The sequence below is a fragment of the Diadema setosum genome, chromosome 5, assembly GCF_964275005.1.
Source record: "Diadema setosum chromosome 5, eeDiaSeto1, whole genome shotgun sequence".
NCBI lineage: Eukaryota > Metazoa > Echinodermata > Echinoidea > Diadematoida > Diadematidae > Diadema > Diadema setosum.
In genome coordinates this window covers 36,541,233-36,559,811 of record NC_092689.1, presented here as the reverse complement: position 1 = coordinate 36,559,811, position 18,579 = coordinate 36,541,233, and the positions used below count along the sequence as shown (strand labels likewise).

The 18,579-nt window shown below is 37.9% G+C and overlaps 1 protein-coding gene across 1 annotated transcript in view; it reads right to left on the bottom strand.

Moving 5' to 3' along the window:
• Nucleotides 1–2,413: 2,413 nt before the first annotated feature.
• The window catches only part of LOC140229340 (cGMP-inhibited 3',5'-cyclic phosphodiesterase 3A-like), a 46,838-nt gene continuing 30,672 nt past the window's right edge, over nt 2,414–18,579 (bottom strand). The window contains exons 10-14 of the mRNA XM_072309623.1: nt 17,832–17,993; nt 16,642–16,817; nt 15,226–15,359; nt 13,942–14,138; nt 2,414–2,945 (exon numbers count right to left, since the gene is read on the bottom strand). Coding sequence (XP_072165724.1) covers nt 2,769–2,945; nt 13,942–14,138; nt 15,226–15,359; nt 16,642–16,817; nt 17,832–17,993 — 846 coding nt within the window. The 3' untranslated portion in view covers nt 2,414–2,768. The remainder of the gene's footprint in view (nt 2,946–13,941; nt 14,139–15,225; nt 15,360–16,641; nt 16,818–17,831; nt 17,994–18,579) is intronic.

Here is an 18,579-nt window from a genome sequence, read left to right as displayed (position 1 = left end):
ACAACAATGCACAATATGCTGAATGTGGCCAAAAAAAAAAAAAGTTTAACTGAGGTAGTCCCAAAGAATTCTCCTTTTATCATTACATTAAAAAAAAAGAAGGAAAATGACATTAGGTAAAACTACCAGACTTTATACGGAAACAAAGACGAAGAAAATTCTTTTTACTTGTCTTTTTCATTCTCTGTGCTTGACACCACCAGTATATACGTTGATGGGAAGCCATTTCTTAATTGGAAGGGTTTAAAAGTCGGAATGAACATCCCATCTCCATTTTCAAAAGCAGCATGTATAAGAAATGGAACGATACAAAACAAAACCAAAAAAAAAAAAAAAAAAAGAGAGAGCAAAAACCAAAAATGTTTGCTGTGATTGACCAAATGTATGACTAAGCCTGAGAATGTAATGTTTATTTCCATGTAACCTACTTACTGTAAACCTTTTTTCATACCCAACTAGGTACACTAGTGTGAAGCACAACTCGCAGGAGGGGGGGAAAAAAAATCAGAAGAAAGAACCGTGAATATATAAATATATATTTCATATGGGAAAATACTGTACCTGGACAATCCACTAAAAACCACCTTTTGAATATCAGGATATGATTTACCTCCATGCCCTACAAAAGCCCATTTTGGTAGATACTGTTTGCATTTTACATTGCATATCAGAGCATAAGGAAAATAATGTAACCTGAACTATTTTCGCCTGATGATCAGAAAGCTGTGAGAAAGAACAGGATATTACATTGTCCGATATTTAACACAGCTGATATGACTCTCAATGAAGCGTCTAATGAAACATACAGTATGTTCTTTGAAAGTCAACATTAGGCATAAGATATTTTTCTCATATAGCCAACACAACTTACAGTGCTTGATTGATTAAAAAGACGTACACGAGAAAGCACATTGCGTTTCAAAAGACAACCGCAGTCAATTCCCTAGTCTGCTTGATTTTACCTACATACTGTACCTGTGTCATAAAGCTTTATTAGCTTGGAGAAAACACCTTATTTTTCATATTTACATTTGTCATGCACCAGATAGAATTTCAGTCGATAGTTACCGCTTATTTCTAAATCACCGTCAGCTCCTTACAAGCATCAGAACAGATGCTTTGTTTGATCTAGATTTCATCTATATTAACTCATTTCATTAAAAGCACTATATAGAATGCTACATATTTCTTGGTGACTTGGAGTCACTTGCCAAAGACTATCTAGCCAGTGACGTCTGCTTGAACATTCTTTAATACGGGATAAATTGGTGCACATCGAACAAATGAGCTCTATATCGAGTAAAGTTTTTGTAGGCGAGGGCCAATGTCTCGTAAGATATACATGTGTGAATGAACATTCTGAGGTTATATTTGACTTTTCACTATATCCTACTTTAGCACACACAGCAGGCGATGGGTTTCTCTGATCACAGTATTGTAAATAGCCAGTCCATGCATGGCATTTTGCATGCAAATTATAAGCACAACTTTGTAAATGGCAGTACACTGACCTTTGTATTGAAAATGGGGTTCAAATTTTGCCTCAAAAACCCCCCAAAAGGGGCAGGAGAGGCATTTGGTATTCAACCGTTTATATGTTGCTTGTGTATTTCTGCCAATGTGCACTCTGATAGCCATTAAAACCACAACACCAGCGTAAAGTGACAGTGCTGGGTTCTGCATCATCTTGTGCGAGAGCCATCACACATTGTGAAGAAGAACACCAGTGTGTTGTATCCGATAGTCATAAAAAAAGTGGTGGTCTTGTATTCATAGTGGAAGCATTTCATTTCATGCATCTTTTGTCAAAATTTGATTTCATGCAAGTTCTGGAGCTGCAAATACTCTAGCAGCCAACAGCATCGCATTTCCTACTGACCTTACGATTTGGCACTTTTTTATTTCACAACATGACGAGTGCGGGAAAGCAAATATAAGACTCTTCTGAGCATTTACATGATTATGTAAATGTTTATATGGATGTGTGGAGTGTAATCCTGCACAATTCAAGAGGAATGGTAAAATAAAAACCCAAACAACTTGCACACAAAATATGATGGGTGAACGGAGAAGTAATCTCCTTTTACGATTAACACAAAATTCAATGCTGAGGATGAATGTGGCAGCATATGCCACAAATTTGAACATTTTGCAACATGTTACGAAAAGCACACAATTCATGTTGCTATGGCCTATTGGCATCAGCTATTAAACCTACGCATGAGTGTAAAACACCTGCGTAATTACTTATATGCATTAAATGAATATATTTATATATATATGTATGTGTGTGTGTACAATGTATGTAATACTAAAAAATGTTATCACTGAAGCTGCTTAGAAATCCCATGATGTTATAAAACAGAGTACACGGGCAACACGTCTGTCCTGACAAAACACACTGGCAGAAAATTTGTGCGCAGACATCTAAGCAGCTTTCTCAATACCTATTGCTTGCTACCTTTAGTTCTGCCCGATGAGCTGTTGGATACCTCGTCGATAAAATGCTACCACCTTCCTGACTCAGCTCTCATGCGCACAGAGCTCACACCACTTGCGTTACACGACCAGCTACCGCAAACTGTGTAAAGCATGGATACGATATAACCGTATTTTTAACCTTGTCTTTTGTTTTCTCTTTGCAGAGACATACAAAACAAATATTATTTTCATTCATGAGGAGGACGACATTCTGCAATGGTTTGAGACCATCAACTCTTGTTTTTTCATTTCTTTTTTTTTTAAACCCCGGATCAAGATTGTCATGATCACGTCTCTTCACTGCCTTTTTGCTGTGGGTTGTCGGCATTGGGCACGCCGTTGTCCTGGCAACCGTTCTCTCCAAGCTCTTGCTCCGAGGGTCCGTTCTCCCCCTCCGTGCTGCGGCCACAGTCCGAGTTCCGCTCCTCAGAATCCTCCCGAATCGGGGCCATGGATTTCACGGACTGCTCCATGAGAAACAAGGAGAGACAAGAAAACGTGGAAACGTACATCAATTTTATATATTAACCAAAGGCAAGGTGGCATAATGCTTCTTCTGCAAATAAACCCCACAAAATCTTAATTCAAGCCTGGACAGGGATGATCAGTGTCAAATTCAAGACTACTGTATGAATGAGCTTAGCTGCAATATATGAGAGTTTGTTAATACTCAAATGTCTGCCGATACATTTCAGACTGTTTTCTGCCTGCCTAAATGTGTATTACACTTTGTAATGAATGAAGATATAAATGGAATTCTGCCTAAAATATGAATGACTTGAGATTTCTGTACATGCTGCAGTGAATTGATTTCTGTTAAACATCCCTTTATGATATTTCAGCTCATAAAATCTACCATCTCCAAGAAACCATTTGTTCATATACATGTAGGCGACAGAAAAACTGTACACTACTTTAACACTACTCAGACTTTTACAAGTATAGTTTATACAAAGTCTTATAATAAAGTTTTGATATTGAGCATATATGTGATAAAGCGTTATTAAACCCCATGTAACTTCCACCGTCTCTATAAGAACAGATTTATGTAGCCAAGTTTGGTTTAACTATGACTTTGTAAACACAGTGGCATGATGTAAAAGTGAATCTAAAGCTTCAATATCATTAATGTACATTTGTATATGGCATAGAATACTGGCTAAGCAGATGATTTGATGGGTGATTACTTTCAAAATGTATACATGGTATGGGCTACAGGTTATTTGATAAGGCACCATCACACACACATACCCCCATCACCAGTGTAAATCACAGTCAGTAGAATGATATCATGAAAATGCCTGTAAACACTATCTGTTCCAAATCGCATGCTTGAAACTAGTCTAGAATATGAAATTAATGATAATGACCTGGATTACAAATCTTTATTGCAAATGTTTGATCATACAAGAGGATGAAATACACTTTCAGTGAAAGTTCAATAAACTTCTCACATACCCAAAATCCCCCCCACACAAAAAAAAAAAGAAAGAAAGAAAGAAAAGGAGGGTGTTACATGTTGTTGGGGTAAGTACACTGTTAACTGTTATGGAGTAGATACAAATCACACTAAATAGTTACATATCTAAATTCCACAGTATTTCATGATGGGAACAATATAATGTCTCCATTTTGACTATGACACACAGTAAGGCTTCACAACACACCAGAGCAAGAAATTGAAAAACTGGAGTAAACTTTGAATATCCACAAAAAACTACATGTTTGCAAGCATGCACAATAGACTTCATCTGTCTTTGAATAGTGTGAAATTGATGTATTTCAATTTACTACCAGTGTTACAGATGACAAGAAGAAGAAGATGAAAAAAGAGTAAATGTAAAACTTATATTTCATTGCAAACTTTGTGCACCTTCAAAACTGACACCAGAATGATTTTTACAAACATTTCATTTCTCTGAAGGCAAATTATGACACATATTCTGTTAAGGATAAAAAGTTCACTGTAATTTATGAAAAAAATCACAAGAGACATAAACCCACACAAACCACATCATAATTAATGAAACATACTCTTACAACCAAATCTGATATGAAGTATTATCGAAGACAATAGAATGAACGGGTCCTTTTCATGCACATTAAATGTGAAAAGACTTCACCCATTATTTTGTTAAAATGGCTTATTATAGAGTTAGTGAAATTCATTAAGTAAATGTACATTGTACCATGTACAAGCAAGGTCAGAAACAGGTACACAAAGAAACTAAATATAAAACCACAAAACACAGAGGATTAAGATTTAAAAGTATAACAGTATTTTGTAAGAAACATATTCTGATATATTCAAAGATAACATAAATTCCCACACATATAGAAGTTGTAATTAAGATAATGCGGAATCTGCAAGAAAGAAAATTCTAAAAACTTGACAAAGACTACTATGGATTATACTACAATCTTGATATACTTGCATTATAGAAATGTTACTATTCTTTACAGATTTTTTAAAAAAAGTGTTGGGGGAGTTTGGTTATTGAGGACCAGCAAAAATGTGGTATGTGAGCCTGAACATCAAAATGCATTTTCTATTAACTCTCAAGGTCTTCATTACAAAAAGAACACAAGAATCACATCTTGTACGATGTTATTGTAATTGGCCTGAAGTTTGTGAGATACTTCAAAATTTCACCCAATGATACAAACTTGGAGTGCAGATACCATGTTCCAGATGCCCTGATTTTGATGATAATTGACATTTCCTGGCAAAATTGTGACTAACAATAGATACATGTATGAAACAAACAGAAAAAGGGCATTCACGTAGATGGGGATATAGAAAACATTGCACCACATCTGTGACATAATTGAAAACAGCATGAGAATGAGTTTCCTGAGAAAATACACAACCCATACCACGGAAACAAACAGAACAAAGACTCCAAGAGAGATGAAAAAAGCTAGGATTGAATAGTCTTCGAACAACACGCTCAGGTTTCACGTCAATCTGCACAAGAAGACCCACCAATCAAATCATGGTCAAAAGGTTTGTAACACTTTTAAGTTACACCAGCAAGTCAATGCCACCGAAATGTCCTTTTTTTTAAAAATAAAAAGTCCACTACAGTCTTTCCATCAGATGAAATTGATTACAAGACATGTTGTCAAATCAGGAATGGGATATTGCATTAGGATCAACTTGAATGAAAAGACAAAGAATTAATCCAACGGTTAGAAAGAAGTGACAGTTGGTTGTTAAGATTAGAAACCCAAACGTCACTGCAAGTCGGTACAGCAAAGGTATCACAAACCACGGATAAGGAAATGAAACAGTATAGTGTACTTTTTTTTAGTTTGGCTGTAGATGGGATTCTATGACTCGGCATCCATTGAGTGTCTCCTTCTTCTCGTCCGGTATTCCTCTTCTTCCTCCGCCTTCTCCTCCTCCTCTGCCTTCTCCGTAGTCGCATCCAGTTCGTGCCCCTTTATAGGTTCCTCTGCCGTTGTGGACTCGCACCGCACAGCCTTATTGGCAAAATGCGTCAAGCACGGTGCAACGAAATCATGATATTCAAAATTAGGTACGGTCTGGAACTTGACTTTCATGAGCAGCAAACTCAACAACAGTTCAAGCCTTTTTGATATCAGACAAAAACACAACCTGGAGATACACTACATGCCTCATACTGTTAAAGATATCGTACAGTTTTGGTTGAGACCTAATTTCAGGTTTCTAACATTTTTTGGTGAGATAATGAGAAACCTCTTATGAAATATGAAAGAGCATGTAATTCTGTGAGGAATTCAACGTTTATTAGATGAAAATTGGTTTTGAAATGGCTGAGATATCCAAAAAAGAGCGATTCTAATAAAGTGTGGGACCCACACTTTATTACGATCGCTTTGTTTTACTTTGTTTTTGGATGTTTCAGTCATTCCAAACCCGATTTTCATCAAATAAGCTTTGAACTCCTCTTCAAATGGTATAGTCTGTACTATATCATAAGTGTTTTCTTGGTATCTCGCAAAAAGTTGAAAGCCCATTTTTCATCTCCACCAATACTGTACCATCCCTTTAACATACTGACTTTAAAGGAAATGTACAAATTCTAAACAACAAAACATGCACTATACCAACTCATATAATTTTGGCCTTTTGCAGCCCTGTGGAAGTTACATGTAACTTGAATCATAAAAACTGTGCACAAGTAACTTACTATATCAAAGAGAAAATTTGGAAAGCAAAGAAAGAGAGCAATCAAGCCAGAGAACTACATAATGGCAATTGCTACAAACAAGATACCATTCATTCCATCATTCTGCAAAGATTAATCACACAACTTCTTTTGTTCTTACATTTCACATTTTACATTCACACTGTTATTTAGTATCAAAAAGGAGTACATTTCAAATAAAATTTTTCGGGGAGCTACTGAGTTTGAAAGTATTTATTCAACATGTATGGATTTATATCATGAATTTGTCAAAGCCAAAATATAGAATACAAGCCTCACTCTAATATATAAAGTGAAACTGCTTGGTTGGACCTGATCACTGATAGTCATTAATTTCTGCAGACCTTTTTCTGACATTGCTAAGGGCACCTTTCTCACCAAAGGGTTCACACATACAAAGCCTAGTGAAAAATGTCACACTATCTTAAAACTGAATGTGAACAAGTCCTTAACTTCCAGTTCTTAGCTTTAATGTTCAGTGGCCTGTCTCTCTTCTTCTCTGTTCCAGAATGGCCATCATTTATGATGAGAACTTCATAACTCGTGAGTCATTCAAGTTTGCACTGAATCAATCAGCAATTTTCAAGCAATGCTCTAAATTCTATCAAATGACCATCATACAGGTTTACATCTGTCATCAATGGCACTTCCATTATAGTTTGATACAGACATTACAGATGAAGGCCTCGTCTGCACTACATCACACCTCACATGCACAAAATGCATGGCTGGATTATAAACTCCATCTCAATTGGCTCATCACGGTACACATTTTGCTGGCAAAATTTCTGACTTTTTTCAAGAGCTTTTATAACTTCAAGCTTTAACTTCAAGCTTCATCTTCAGTCATCACACCACATCAAACCAAGACAAACACCATTCCGGTCCCTGCTTTCACGCTGAAGTGCTCAAGACACAAAATATACTGGTAGTCAGATTTGAATAATACATGTGTGACATGCCAATGCTGACCATGAGGTCAGGTACTGGGAAATATTTTGAGGAAATCAAAAACATCTGTGACTCTGAAGAAAAAGTATTTGGGTCACTGCACCATCCAGGTTTACTTGGAAATCTTGCGCAATCAGACGTGCCAATTTAGTGAACAGTGATACTGGGTACCACTCCCTGCAACTTAATGTTCAGTGTTTGTAAATCTCATATACCTAGGCTATTAAAACAACCACATTTTGTAATAATGACCGAACTTCTTGTGGTACAGTCACCTAGTTAGGACTTGAACTGGGTTATGCTTACTGATAATAACACAAAAGGAACCAGAAAAGACCAATATGAATATATACCTTCAGTTCAATCTTGTTTCGTTACTACCTGTACAATAAAATACATCAGAGCTTTGAATTCTCAAATCAATGATGCATGGCGATTGTCATACTGTAGCGTTGAATGAATTGTATGAACAGAGTATGAGGCTATTAAGTTCCATGAAGCATAAGCTATTCAAGCGACAGGACTACATTCGCTATTGAAAAGGATGAAAATTGATGAATGCTGTACGAAACTAATATGTCTTTACAAATCTGGAAGAGCAGTAGGTAAAGAGGAAAAGTGATTTTGTATCACTATGTGGGTATGAAACAAAAATTATGATATTATGTAGTTTCCATGGGATTCTAGTGGCTAAGGGCTAGCATAATAAAGTGACTGCGAACGTAGGATGTGTCTTTTGTTGAGTTGTTTGCAACACGCACCATTCACATATTAGTAGGTTCTACCCCTACATACAACGTGTATGTAACAATGACCCCTGAGTACTATCAACAGTGACTGGGGATGTGGTTTTCTACATATTTTACAACTGATTGTGTATCACATTTGGTGGCTCATTACACACAGGCAAAAAAGTGTTGCATTTGACATATCGGCATCGCCTTTACGGTGCAGGAAGCCCGTCCGCATTTAAGTGGAGTTTCACAGAGTATACACTGTTGCACACTTCAATTGAAATCAAGCATTGTTGACAGATGCAAGGCTTGACATAAGCGGTGGCCCGGGGCCACTACATATTTATGTCGGGCCACCAAATTTCCAAAAAGGTTGTCTCTTGGTGGTCTGATTGGGACACTAAACTCTAAAATGAATGTTTATATTTCCTTTCATTTTGGCCATTACATTTCTTTCTTTAGCCACCAAAATTTCAAAGTTAAATATTTTAGTGGTCCAAATAGGCCACCACAGAAAAATGTTAGAGTTGACCCCTGCAGATGGACATAGCTGTAACACCATAATTTTGAGCTGTTTTGATCTGATTGCTGACTGCAAGACTTTTTCCTCCAACAATCGTCCCCTGAACTAGCATCTCATAATCTCTGAGGTCAAAGTATAGTTTCAGAGAGCTGGAAGAAAATCTAAAACAAAATGTATGAACCCACTCCTATTGAACATTTATGACAACAGAAATAATTTGTCATGTTATCATGTGTGTATGGTTTGTGTTGGAAAAAATTGCTTGCAAACACGAGACACACAAACTATTAATAACTGCCCAATCACCTCTAAAGACAAATTTAAACTGAGCTCATTTTTGCAACTTGTATTCGTCCTTCACGTTTGACAACACATTTTTATCATCAATCACTGTGGAAGAGTACCTGTTTCCTAGCAAAAATGAATTTTACGTGAAATGAAAGTATCCTTTAGTGTTTCATCTGTGAAATATCAAACCATTTCAGGGTCTAAAACACTAAGATTTCATATTGGAGAGGTTAACAGCCATGTAAACATAAATCATACTTCCCATGCAAACTCCCATTATTAATGCCTTTTCCCAATGCCTTCATTACCAAACTTGTCAGTTAACCACAAACCAGGTTTAGTCATATCCAAGAACTTTCAGTGCTACCGTTTGCCCCCCCCCCCCGATGATTGAGGGATACGGTCCCTCATGAACAGACATGTAAGGTGACGCGGCGACCAGCAGACTTGGTTAAAATGTCAGTCAGCATGTAAGGCAAAACCCAAATCCCATTTTAAAGCCAAAACATGTTTCTCAGAAAGGCTCAAAATTCATCTTCCATCATTTGGACTCTGCTTACAGTACACCGAAAGGAGCTACAATGTACCAAAATACTTGTCTGGGGGACACAATTTGCCTGGATAATGAGTTTCTTTGGAGTATCTTGAGACCAAATGTGTGTAAGAATTTCAGTCGTATGTTATGACTTTCATTCCTGGGGGGTGTTTCATCAATTTAGTCAGAGCTGACAAGTTGTCAGTCTCTGACAATTTCAGCAAAATCCTTGGTTTTGATTGGCTGAGATGCTCTGGTCACTGACTGTTACTATGGTGATTGTCAGAGACTGACAACTTGTCAGCGCTGACTAACTTGATGAAACACCCCCCTGAAGCACCATTCTAATTCAGCAATGGGTTGGTAGAATGTTGAGTTATGATCGATCATGCCTTAGCAATTCTATTCTCCAACTAGCACAGAATATTGGAGGATACTGCTGTGACCTAATATGTCAATCATCAATAATCAATTATAAAAACTACCATAGCATCCAAGATGGGATATGCTCTGTGACTGTAGTACTTCTGGCGAACCTTTCTGGTTGATATTTCACTTTTGTCGTAACCCAACTGAAATCATGTTATTACGGTGTTCTTTCACACATTTTTTAGCATAAGTGTACATTTCAGAGCAAAAATCAACAGTTCTGCAGGCATAAGAGAACTATGTTTTCCCTTCAAGCAGGTTACCATCTCAATTAGATGCCACTAACCACAGCTGTCTGAGCCCTAAACGTATTGATGCAGCTGTACCCTAAATGTCACTTTCATATCACCGGACACTTAATGGTGCAATGCACTTTTTTTTTTTTTTTTTTGTGCGGGTTTAGTCACAAAGCATCTCTTATGGTTAATTTCAAAAGCTAAATCCACTGCAAATGCTTTCTTTCTCTTTGTTTGTTTGTTGTTGTTTTTGTTTTTTTTTTTGGAAATTCCTTTCTTTGAGAAAAGGGGCCTTTATTGTGCTTTAGTGATGCAAAATATCATATTGCTTCTTTGTCTCACAATCACACAGGTATATATTTTGTTTCAACTATTTGAAATCTAATGGTCATGCCATGGCAAGAAAAATTTGTAGTACACATGAATTAGAAAGGCAAACTGAATTCTGCATACACAATACCCATAATGCATTGCACGCTTTCGATTTGTGTTACATGCTTTCTCCTACAATAATAATTACACAACTTTATTTTCACACCTTTGCTTTAAAAACCAGCAAACACCTACAGAATGAAAGTTTATATTAAAACTAAAACAAAAATCCCAAGAAAATTCCATGCATTTTTCCTCTCCCTCAATCACATGATAAAAAATCATGAGGACAGTTCTAAACATTACGCAACTTTGCAAATTTATTTAACAGCTATTAACCAATCCCAAGTACTAGATTGCATACTACTGAGAGATATATTCCTGACCAAAAATTTCGACAGTGATGAACTGTTAACATACAAATAATGGAATAAAAGAATTACGCAGATATCTGAATGCAGTTGCTTTGCGTGTCATTAATGAAACTTCTGTGGAAATTATAGAAAACCTGACGGTAGATGGCAGAGCATTTATTTTGTAACAAAAATGATTATACATACATGTAGGATTATAACAGAAGTATGGACACTGCCACAAATTGAAAATGTTGGCTTGTTTTGGCTTGGTGAAGACTGGGCAAAATGAAATATAGAATAGCAAAAATCAGGACTTTTTATTTGGCTTTTTTGCACGGCAGAAGCTGATTATGAGCAAACATAACTTTGTATTATTTATTCTCTTTTGCCCCATTTGTTAAATGTCCCAAGTGTTACAATGTTTTTAAAAACTTAAGAAAAAATTGAAAACAAAATATTATAAAAAAAAGAAAAAATTGGCCAAAATTGACAATTAGCCAATAACCATTCTCCAAAAGATAAACATTTTTTTTTTTAAATCTCAGCACATATCTAACAGAAGTAAGCACTGCAACTCCCTTGTTTCAAGGCCGAATCTAGTAGAACTCTTCTGCATTGCAATATGCACACCATTGCAAGCCAAGCTGGACCCGAAAGGGAAGTTTCCCCAAACATCTATGTGGATTCAGCGAATGTAGCAAAATTACGGAAGTGGCAGGTGAAAGTCTGAGATGAAATCTGACAATCCCTTTTCTAGAGTTTTGAGTTCTTATAGTTTTGGTCAATTCCACGAGTAACCTTCTCTAAACGAGAACTGTGCAAAATGATGTCATGCCACAGTTGCACAATGACATGAAGAACAGGAATTTCACCCCCTCCCAAAATTCCTTTTTTCTTCTAGGATATCCAAAACGCACTTGACCTAGGTCCTATATAAGGCACAGAGAATAATATTGGCCGTAAAACAATATAATCTCAGTCACAGGTTCAAGTGAAGGTGAACTTTTCATACTACACCAGTATCATTTTTAATACTAGCTGTGACAGCAGGTAAGGTTCCATCTACAGAGGGAAGCACATAGAATTGACCAAACTTATTAGTTAATTTCAACCAGCCTTCACCGAGTGTTACAATATTCCTTCTGTAATCACACTGAATCCGCATATATGTTAAGGGAAACTTCCCCATTCATATGAAACGAAGATATGATGACATTTTTGTTCTGCTTTGAAGTTTTGGCAAACTTTGATAATGAGAAGGGAAAAATTGCAAAAATGAAAACAAAATCAAAACGTTGAGACGTTGACTCTACCTGGAACCGGGGGAAGAAAACCTGCTGAATGATCTCCGGTTTTTGTGAAACCACACCTTTCTTTTGAAAGTGAAATAAATAACGAATGAATAAATTAAAAAGCAAAATCAAATAAATCAATACAGAAAAAAAAAGATCAACTAATATGATGAATAGAAATATCTACAATGAATGTGCAGATATGTAAAACATTCTATGTGACTTGTTTCTTACTATGATGTTGAAATCATGAGGAAATACTCAAATCTATTTTTAACTTAGAGATAAAATAACTTGTCCTCATGAGCAAAATGAAAATAACAATAACAAAAAGGGCCAGTGTCACAATGACATTTGCTTTAGATCAACCACAAATCACAACTACTGGTCTGTCTTCATAATTACACTTATATTTCATTTTTTTTTTTTAATCCAACTTTGCTGCTTACAAAAGTACTGACAGCACTTTGACGGATGTGACCAACACTGGCAGGTAACTTGTTTGAGTGTGTGTGCGTGTGTGTATGTGTCTGGAGTTTGTATCTTTTACATTTTGCAAGATCTTGCAGTTTGCAGTTTGTTTCCGCAGAGAGAGAGAGAAAAAAAAAAAAACACCTTAATTTCCAAGAGTGACACATAGATTTATTTTGAGCGGAAATTTTACTCACAGATGAGGAGTCTAGTATTCCAAGTGCATAATTTGGCAGATTTGCTATTAGCAAGCGACTCAAAGAAAATGTTAACTTTGGAAAGTTGGAAGGCATTGTGTGAAATTGGGTGGTCACACTTTTTCGTTCGCTACGGTATTCTTCTACTTCACGCACCATAGCAAGCTGTGCTCTCACGCAGAGAATGCGTTTTGCAGGCTTTTCCCCCACAGAAGTATGACAGACAATATAAAAGTGAGACATTTTTCTACACCTGCCTGACTTTGCACAAAACTGTCATTACAGCTATAGAAATACCAGAACACAGGTACTGCCAATGCATACCATATACAGAAAGTCACATAAAGTGAGATGACAAATTGTTCAGAACAAATAAACCATACATTGTGGGCTAAGATGTGAAACAACACTTAGAAATGGTATTTCTTCTTCTTTTCCAGGTTTGTGATACAATCTCTGCTTTTCGTGGATCTTACTGTAGTTCCATCAGCATGAGCAGAGCCTGCGTCGCTAAGAGTTCCTTCGAATACAAAACTTTTCTTAAAACATATTGGCTCTTAAACTAAATTCTTAAAACATATTGGCTCAATCACTCTGCGACAGGTGAACGTCAATCATTTGCAAGATACCACGAGGATAGAGGAAAGATACAGAGCACTCCCGTTATAACTAACACATATACGACAGAATACTTTTTACAACGAAGTAAACATTCAGTTCCCAAAATCATCATCTATATACCTTTAAATGCTTTACTGTTCAGCTATAACAAAATGGCGATATGGCGAAAGAAAACTGGCAGTCATGAACACTTCATTATAACGGGAGTCGCCTGTAAAGGAGAATAAAAAGGAATAGCCAACTCTCAAAGGATTCTCACCGTGGCGTCCTCCTTCTCCTTGGAGGTCGGCGACGGGGGCAGTCCGTCGGGGTTCTCCGCCCGTCGTTTCTCCTCCTCCTCCTCCTTGAGCACCTTCAGCCACATCTCGTGGTTCTCCTTGAGGTGCTTGGTCAGGATGCTCACCATCTTCCTCGTCTTCTGCTGGCCGGCGCTCTTCAGCCGCAGCTTGGTGTCACCTGCAGCGGGATGGCGCGACAAGATCTTAACACATCCATTCGGAGGGTCTAAAAACTGGCCCTGTCTCAACGTTTAAAGGGGTGGTATAGTTTTGGTGGAGATGAGGATTGTGCTTTTAACTTTTTGGAAGATACCAAGAAACCATTTATGAAATAATGCAGAGCAAACTATTCTAAGAGGAATTCAATCTTTATTAGATGAAAATGGGTTTTGGAATGACAGAGACATCCAAAAAGAAAGTAAAGCAAAGCTATCCTAACAGAGGGTGGGTCCCACCTTTTATTAGGACTGCTCTGTTTTGGATATCTCAGCCATTTCAAAACCAATTTTCATCACATAAATGTTGAATCCCTCTTGGAAGTACATGCTCTTTCATATTTCATAAGAGGTTTCTCACTATCTCACCAAAAAGTGTTAGAAACCTGAAGTTAGGTTTCAGCCAAAACTAAACAGTCCCTTTAATGGCCACCTCTTTCATTCCCCCCCCCCCCCCCCCGCCACAATCTCACTTGCTCAAGCCCTACATAAAAACTATCTACAATCTTTCCAAACTTCCTGCCCTGATTAGCTCTACTTCATCGTGTATTATAAAGGGTACAAATTCTAGCACTGAACACAAACTCTTAAACATGGAAAATTCTCAGTTAGAAAAGCAGTATACACTTCTTATATGAATGAAATGCCATTGAAAGAGCTCATATTTATCCATTTTCCAAAAAAAAAAAAAAATACTGTTGTGCATACTTGCTAATATCTCATTTTATCAAAAAGTTATTTACAAGTTTATCCATAGATGTTGACGAGAGGAACACTCCTTTGGTTTTAAGGTCGTTGACTAATTATCCCAAGGTTTGTGGTTTGAGGCCCAAGCATGAACATATCCAGAGAATTGCACTGACTGCAAGTTAAGATAATGATGGTTACCATGGCAATGACCTAAATACTCCCAGCTGACTAGTTATTGGCTAGCTGCCAGCACTGAAACATCAATATCATCACATGATGCAATTCTTGGAAACTGCTGGGCCAACCGAGACCTAGATATCTAATTCGTTCACGAAGGTCGCCACCCACACTGATTCATACCATCGTTGGATGTGTCGTCATTGTCGTTGTCGTCATCCTCGTCATCTTCCTGCTCCTTGTCGCTGAAGTTGTTTTCACTCTTAGTCTCCGGCTTGGGTGTTCCTGCATGCAGTGGAAATGATAAAATTAGGAAGCTATTCTCATGAAGTCCCACAGAATACAAAGTCTTCGAGTAGCCCGAAACTTCAATTTCTACAGTTTGAAACTTGTTGCATATGTTAAGAGATTCCTTGTCTAATGTAAGCAAGGGTACTAACAGGGTACACTGCGCAATGGATAACCTTTTTTTTTTTCTAAGATATTTGTTACTGTCCAACAAGTGTGACCTTACACTACAAAAAAGTCAAATTACAGCAATTGCCTGAAATCATTGAAAACATACTTGTTCTGAAACAGGAGTGTGTCAAGAGGGTCATCTTTGGATCTTAAGAAAAAATATGAATGGTCTACAAGAAGGAAGTCGGACACCCTTTCCCTCGCTTTAACTCTTTCTACTCTCCAGGAAACATTTTCCGAATTTCTTCTCTTTCCCATTCTCGTCTCTCTTCCATCCCCTCCTCAACATGCCCTTTCAATCCTAAGTCTTCTTTTCTCTCTTCTTTCAGTCCTTTCAGCTTTCAATTCGTTCTTTCTCTGTCATCCGTTTTCATTTATCTGTCTAGCTATTTCCCCCCGTGTCTCTGATTTGAACCATCATTCTATCACAAAATCACAATTTATGTCTGGGGTTTTCCTTTCTTATTTCCTTCTTTTTGTCCTTCCATTTCTTCATTAATATTCTTTCTCTGTGATCTATGTATGTATGTACAATATGTATGTATGTATCTATCTAGCTATTTCTCCATACATCTGTGATATTACCCATCCCTCTATTCACTTGGACACCCACCCCATGCCAGACAGTCCAGTCTGCCTGTCAACTCATCTTCTTCTTCCTTGTCTATCTATCTATCTATCTATCTATCTATCTATCTATCTATCTATCTATCTATCTATTTCTCCACATGTCTCTGATTTTAATCCTCCCTCTATCTCTTGGACATTCATCCCACGCCAAACAGTCCAGTCAGCCTGTCCACTCACCATCCTCCTCCTTGTCCATTGATCTATCTATCTATATATCTCTGCATTTCAACCATTCATCCCATGCCAGACAGTCTGCCTTATCTATCTTTTTCTCCATATGTCTCTGATTTTCAGCCCTTCCTCTATCCCCTGGACATTCATCCCATGCCAAAAAGTCCAGTCTGCCTGTCAACTCACCCTCCTCCTCGTATCTATCTATCTATCTATCTATCTATCTATCTATCTATCTATCTATCTATCTATCTATTTCTCCACATGTCTCTGATTTTAACCCTCCATCTATCCCTTGGACATTCATCCCTTGCCAGCCAGTCCAGTCTGCCTGTCCACTCACCGTCCTCTTCCTCGTCCAGCCACCTGCCGGGCAGTAGCCCCGCCGAGCCGTACGCGTTGCAGAGCGGTGCCACCAGGTGGTTGATAAAGCCCTCCTGGAGCTTGGCCAGCTGGGGGGCGGCCCGGTCCATGTAGGGGGACACCGGCAGACCCAGCTGCCTCTCCTCATCACCCTGGCAACGGGATGGAGGGAGGCGAGAGAAGGATTCAGATGCATGTCAGGAGGAGAACATGCGTGCATGCAGACACACACATATTTTGAAAATTGGTTGTATCAACTTGTCTTAAAATGATTGAGTGGATGAGTTATTGCAGGCTGTGTATTTAGCGAGTCTAATTTTTCGTGAATTGGGACTTTCCGACAATTTTAAGAGTGGTTAAATCTGCAATCGTGGAACGCAGCAAAGGAAAGGAGACATGTACACATGCAAGTCACGTTCACGTGAAGGTAAGATTAAATAATTTGGGTGGTTTTAAATTTGCTAATAGTAACCGACTCACAAAATTCATGAAAATAAAAACCTTGCGAAATGTAAGACGTATACAATATTGAGGGTGAAGGAACACAGTTGTAAGAAAGGTTTAAGAATGTAACCAATGGAAAACACAGTCAGATTAGGTGTCTGTCTTACATTTTTTTTTTAGCAACATACACTTTTTTTTTTTTTTTTGCAACACACTTGCAGTGCTGTTGGTTGCGCAGCACATGCACCATGCAATCACTGGCAAACCTGACATTACTGTACAAATTGACTAAACCACTTTTACATGGGATGGTGCTAAATGATAAATGATCTGCCACATGGCCTGTGGCTATGCACATTATGAGCTTCGTGTCTGCAATTTGCATATGATCCAAATTTGGCCCTTGGTAAGTGAGTTTATTTTGGACTCAATTTTTTCAATACTTTATATTGGCATGTAGTACATCACTGACCGTGTTTACTGATGTAAAATAAATCTTTAGCTGATAGATATGTTTACAAGGTAGACTTGTGATGCAAATACCAAATGGCCCAGTGTAAGTACAGATGCAGCTATGGTAAATCAACTTTGATACACATTGAAAAAAAAAAATGATGACACTAATGCAAAACACACAAATACAAATTCTTGTACATGCGTGCCTTGTGGCCCCACCACATTCATGACTGTAAACTGTTCGTATAACAACCACCACTGCGTACCTGCTCATAGAACTCCTCCGAGATCCGATAGGTCCAGTTGCAGTGGAGGTCCTTGACCTTGGTGGGGCCGGAGATGTCCGCCAGCTTGATACACATCTGGCAGACCAGCAACCTGTCACTCTCCGACGCCCAGTTGATGCCCGGCGCATCCACGTCATTCACCTAGCAGGGAAAGGCAGAGAAGGTCAAGGCTTGCTATTAAAGAGATTACTCTTGGAGGTCAAAGGTCATGGGGCACAACAGATGACACCTGCAGGATACCAGTGATGGAATCCATATCACCTCTTAGAATTTGAACTCATTACATGTTTGGATTCAATAAATATGAACACTGTTAAGTAAAAGGACACAGTAGGAGCCCTTTACATACAGCATCAGTGCTTCCCACTTTTCATTTGAGAAGTTTAGAATGGGGTGAGATCCCCAACAGATGACATTTATCGAGGCCATGGTGTTGCTCTTGGCATATCTTCTGTTGCATCGATTCAATGAATGCTTACTGAAACTCTACGAGCTTACTTCACTTTCTTTCTCTCTCGGCAATGTCCAGGTATTAATTTTTAATATAAATGTCACATCAGGCAACTGCAGTTCTGATGATTTGGATGAGACAGCGGTGGCAGTAAGGATGCATGCACTTAGCAGGAATAACCACAAGGCTTCAGTATATTGTTAGTGTGTTTTTCTCAAATGTCGCCGATGGTGGCAGGATGAACAAATATTGGCACAGTCATTATCATCGAGTCTC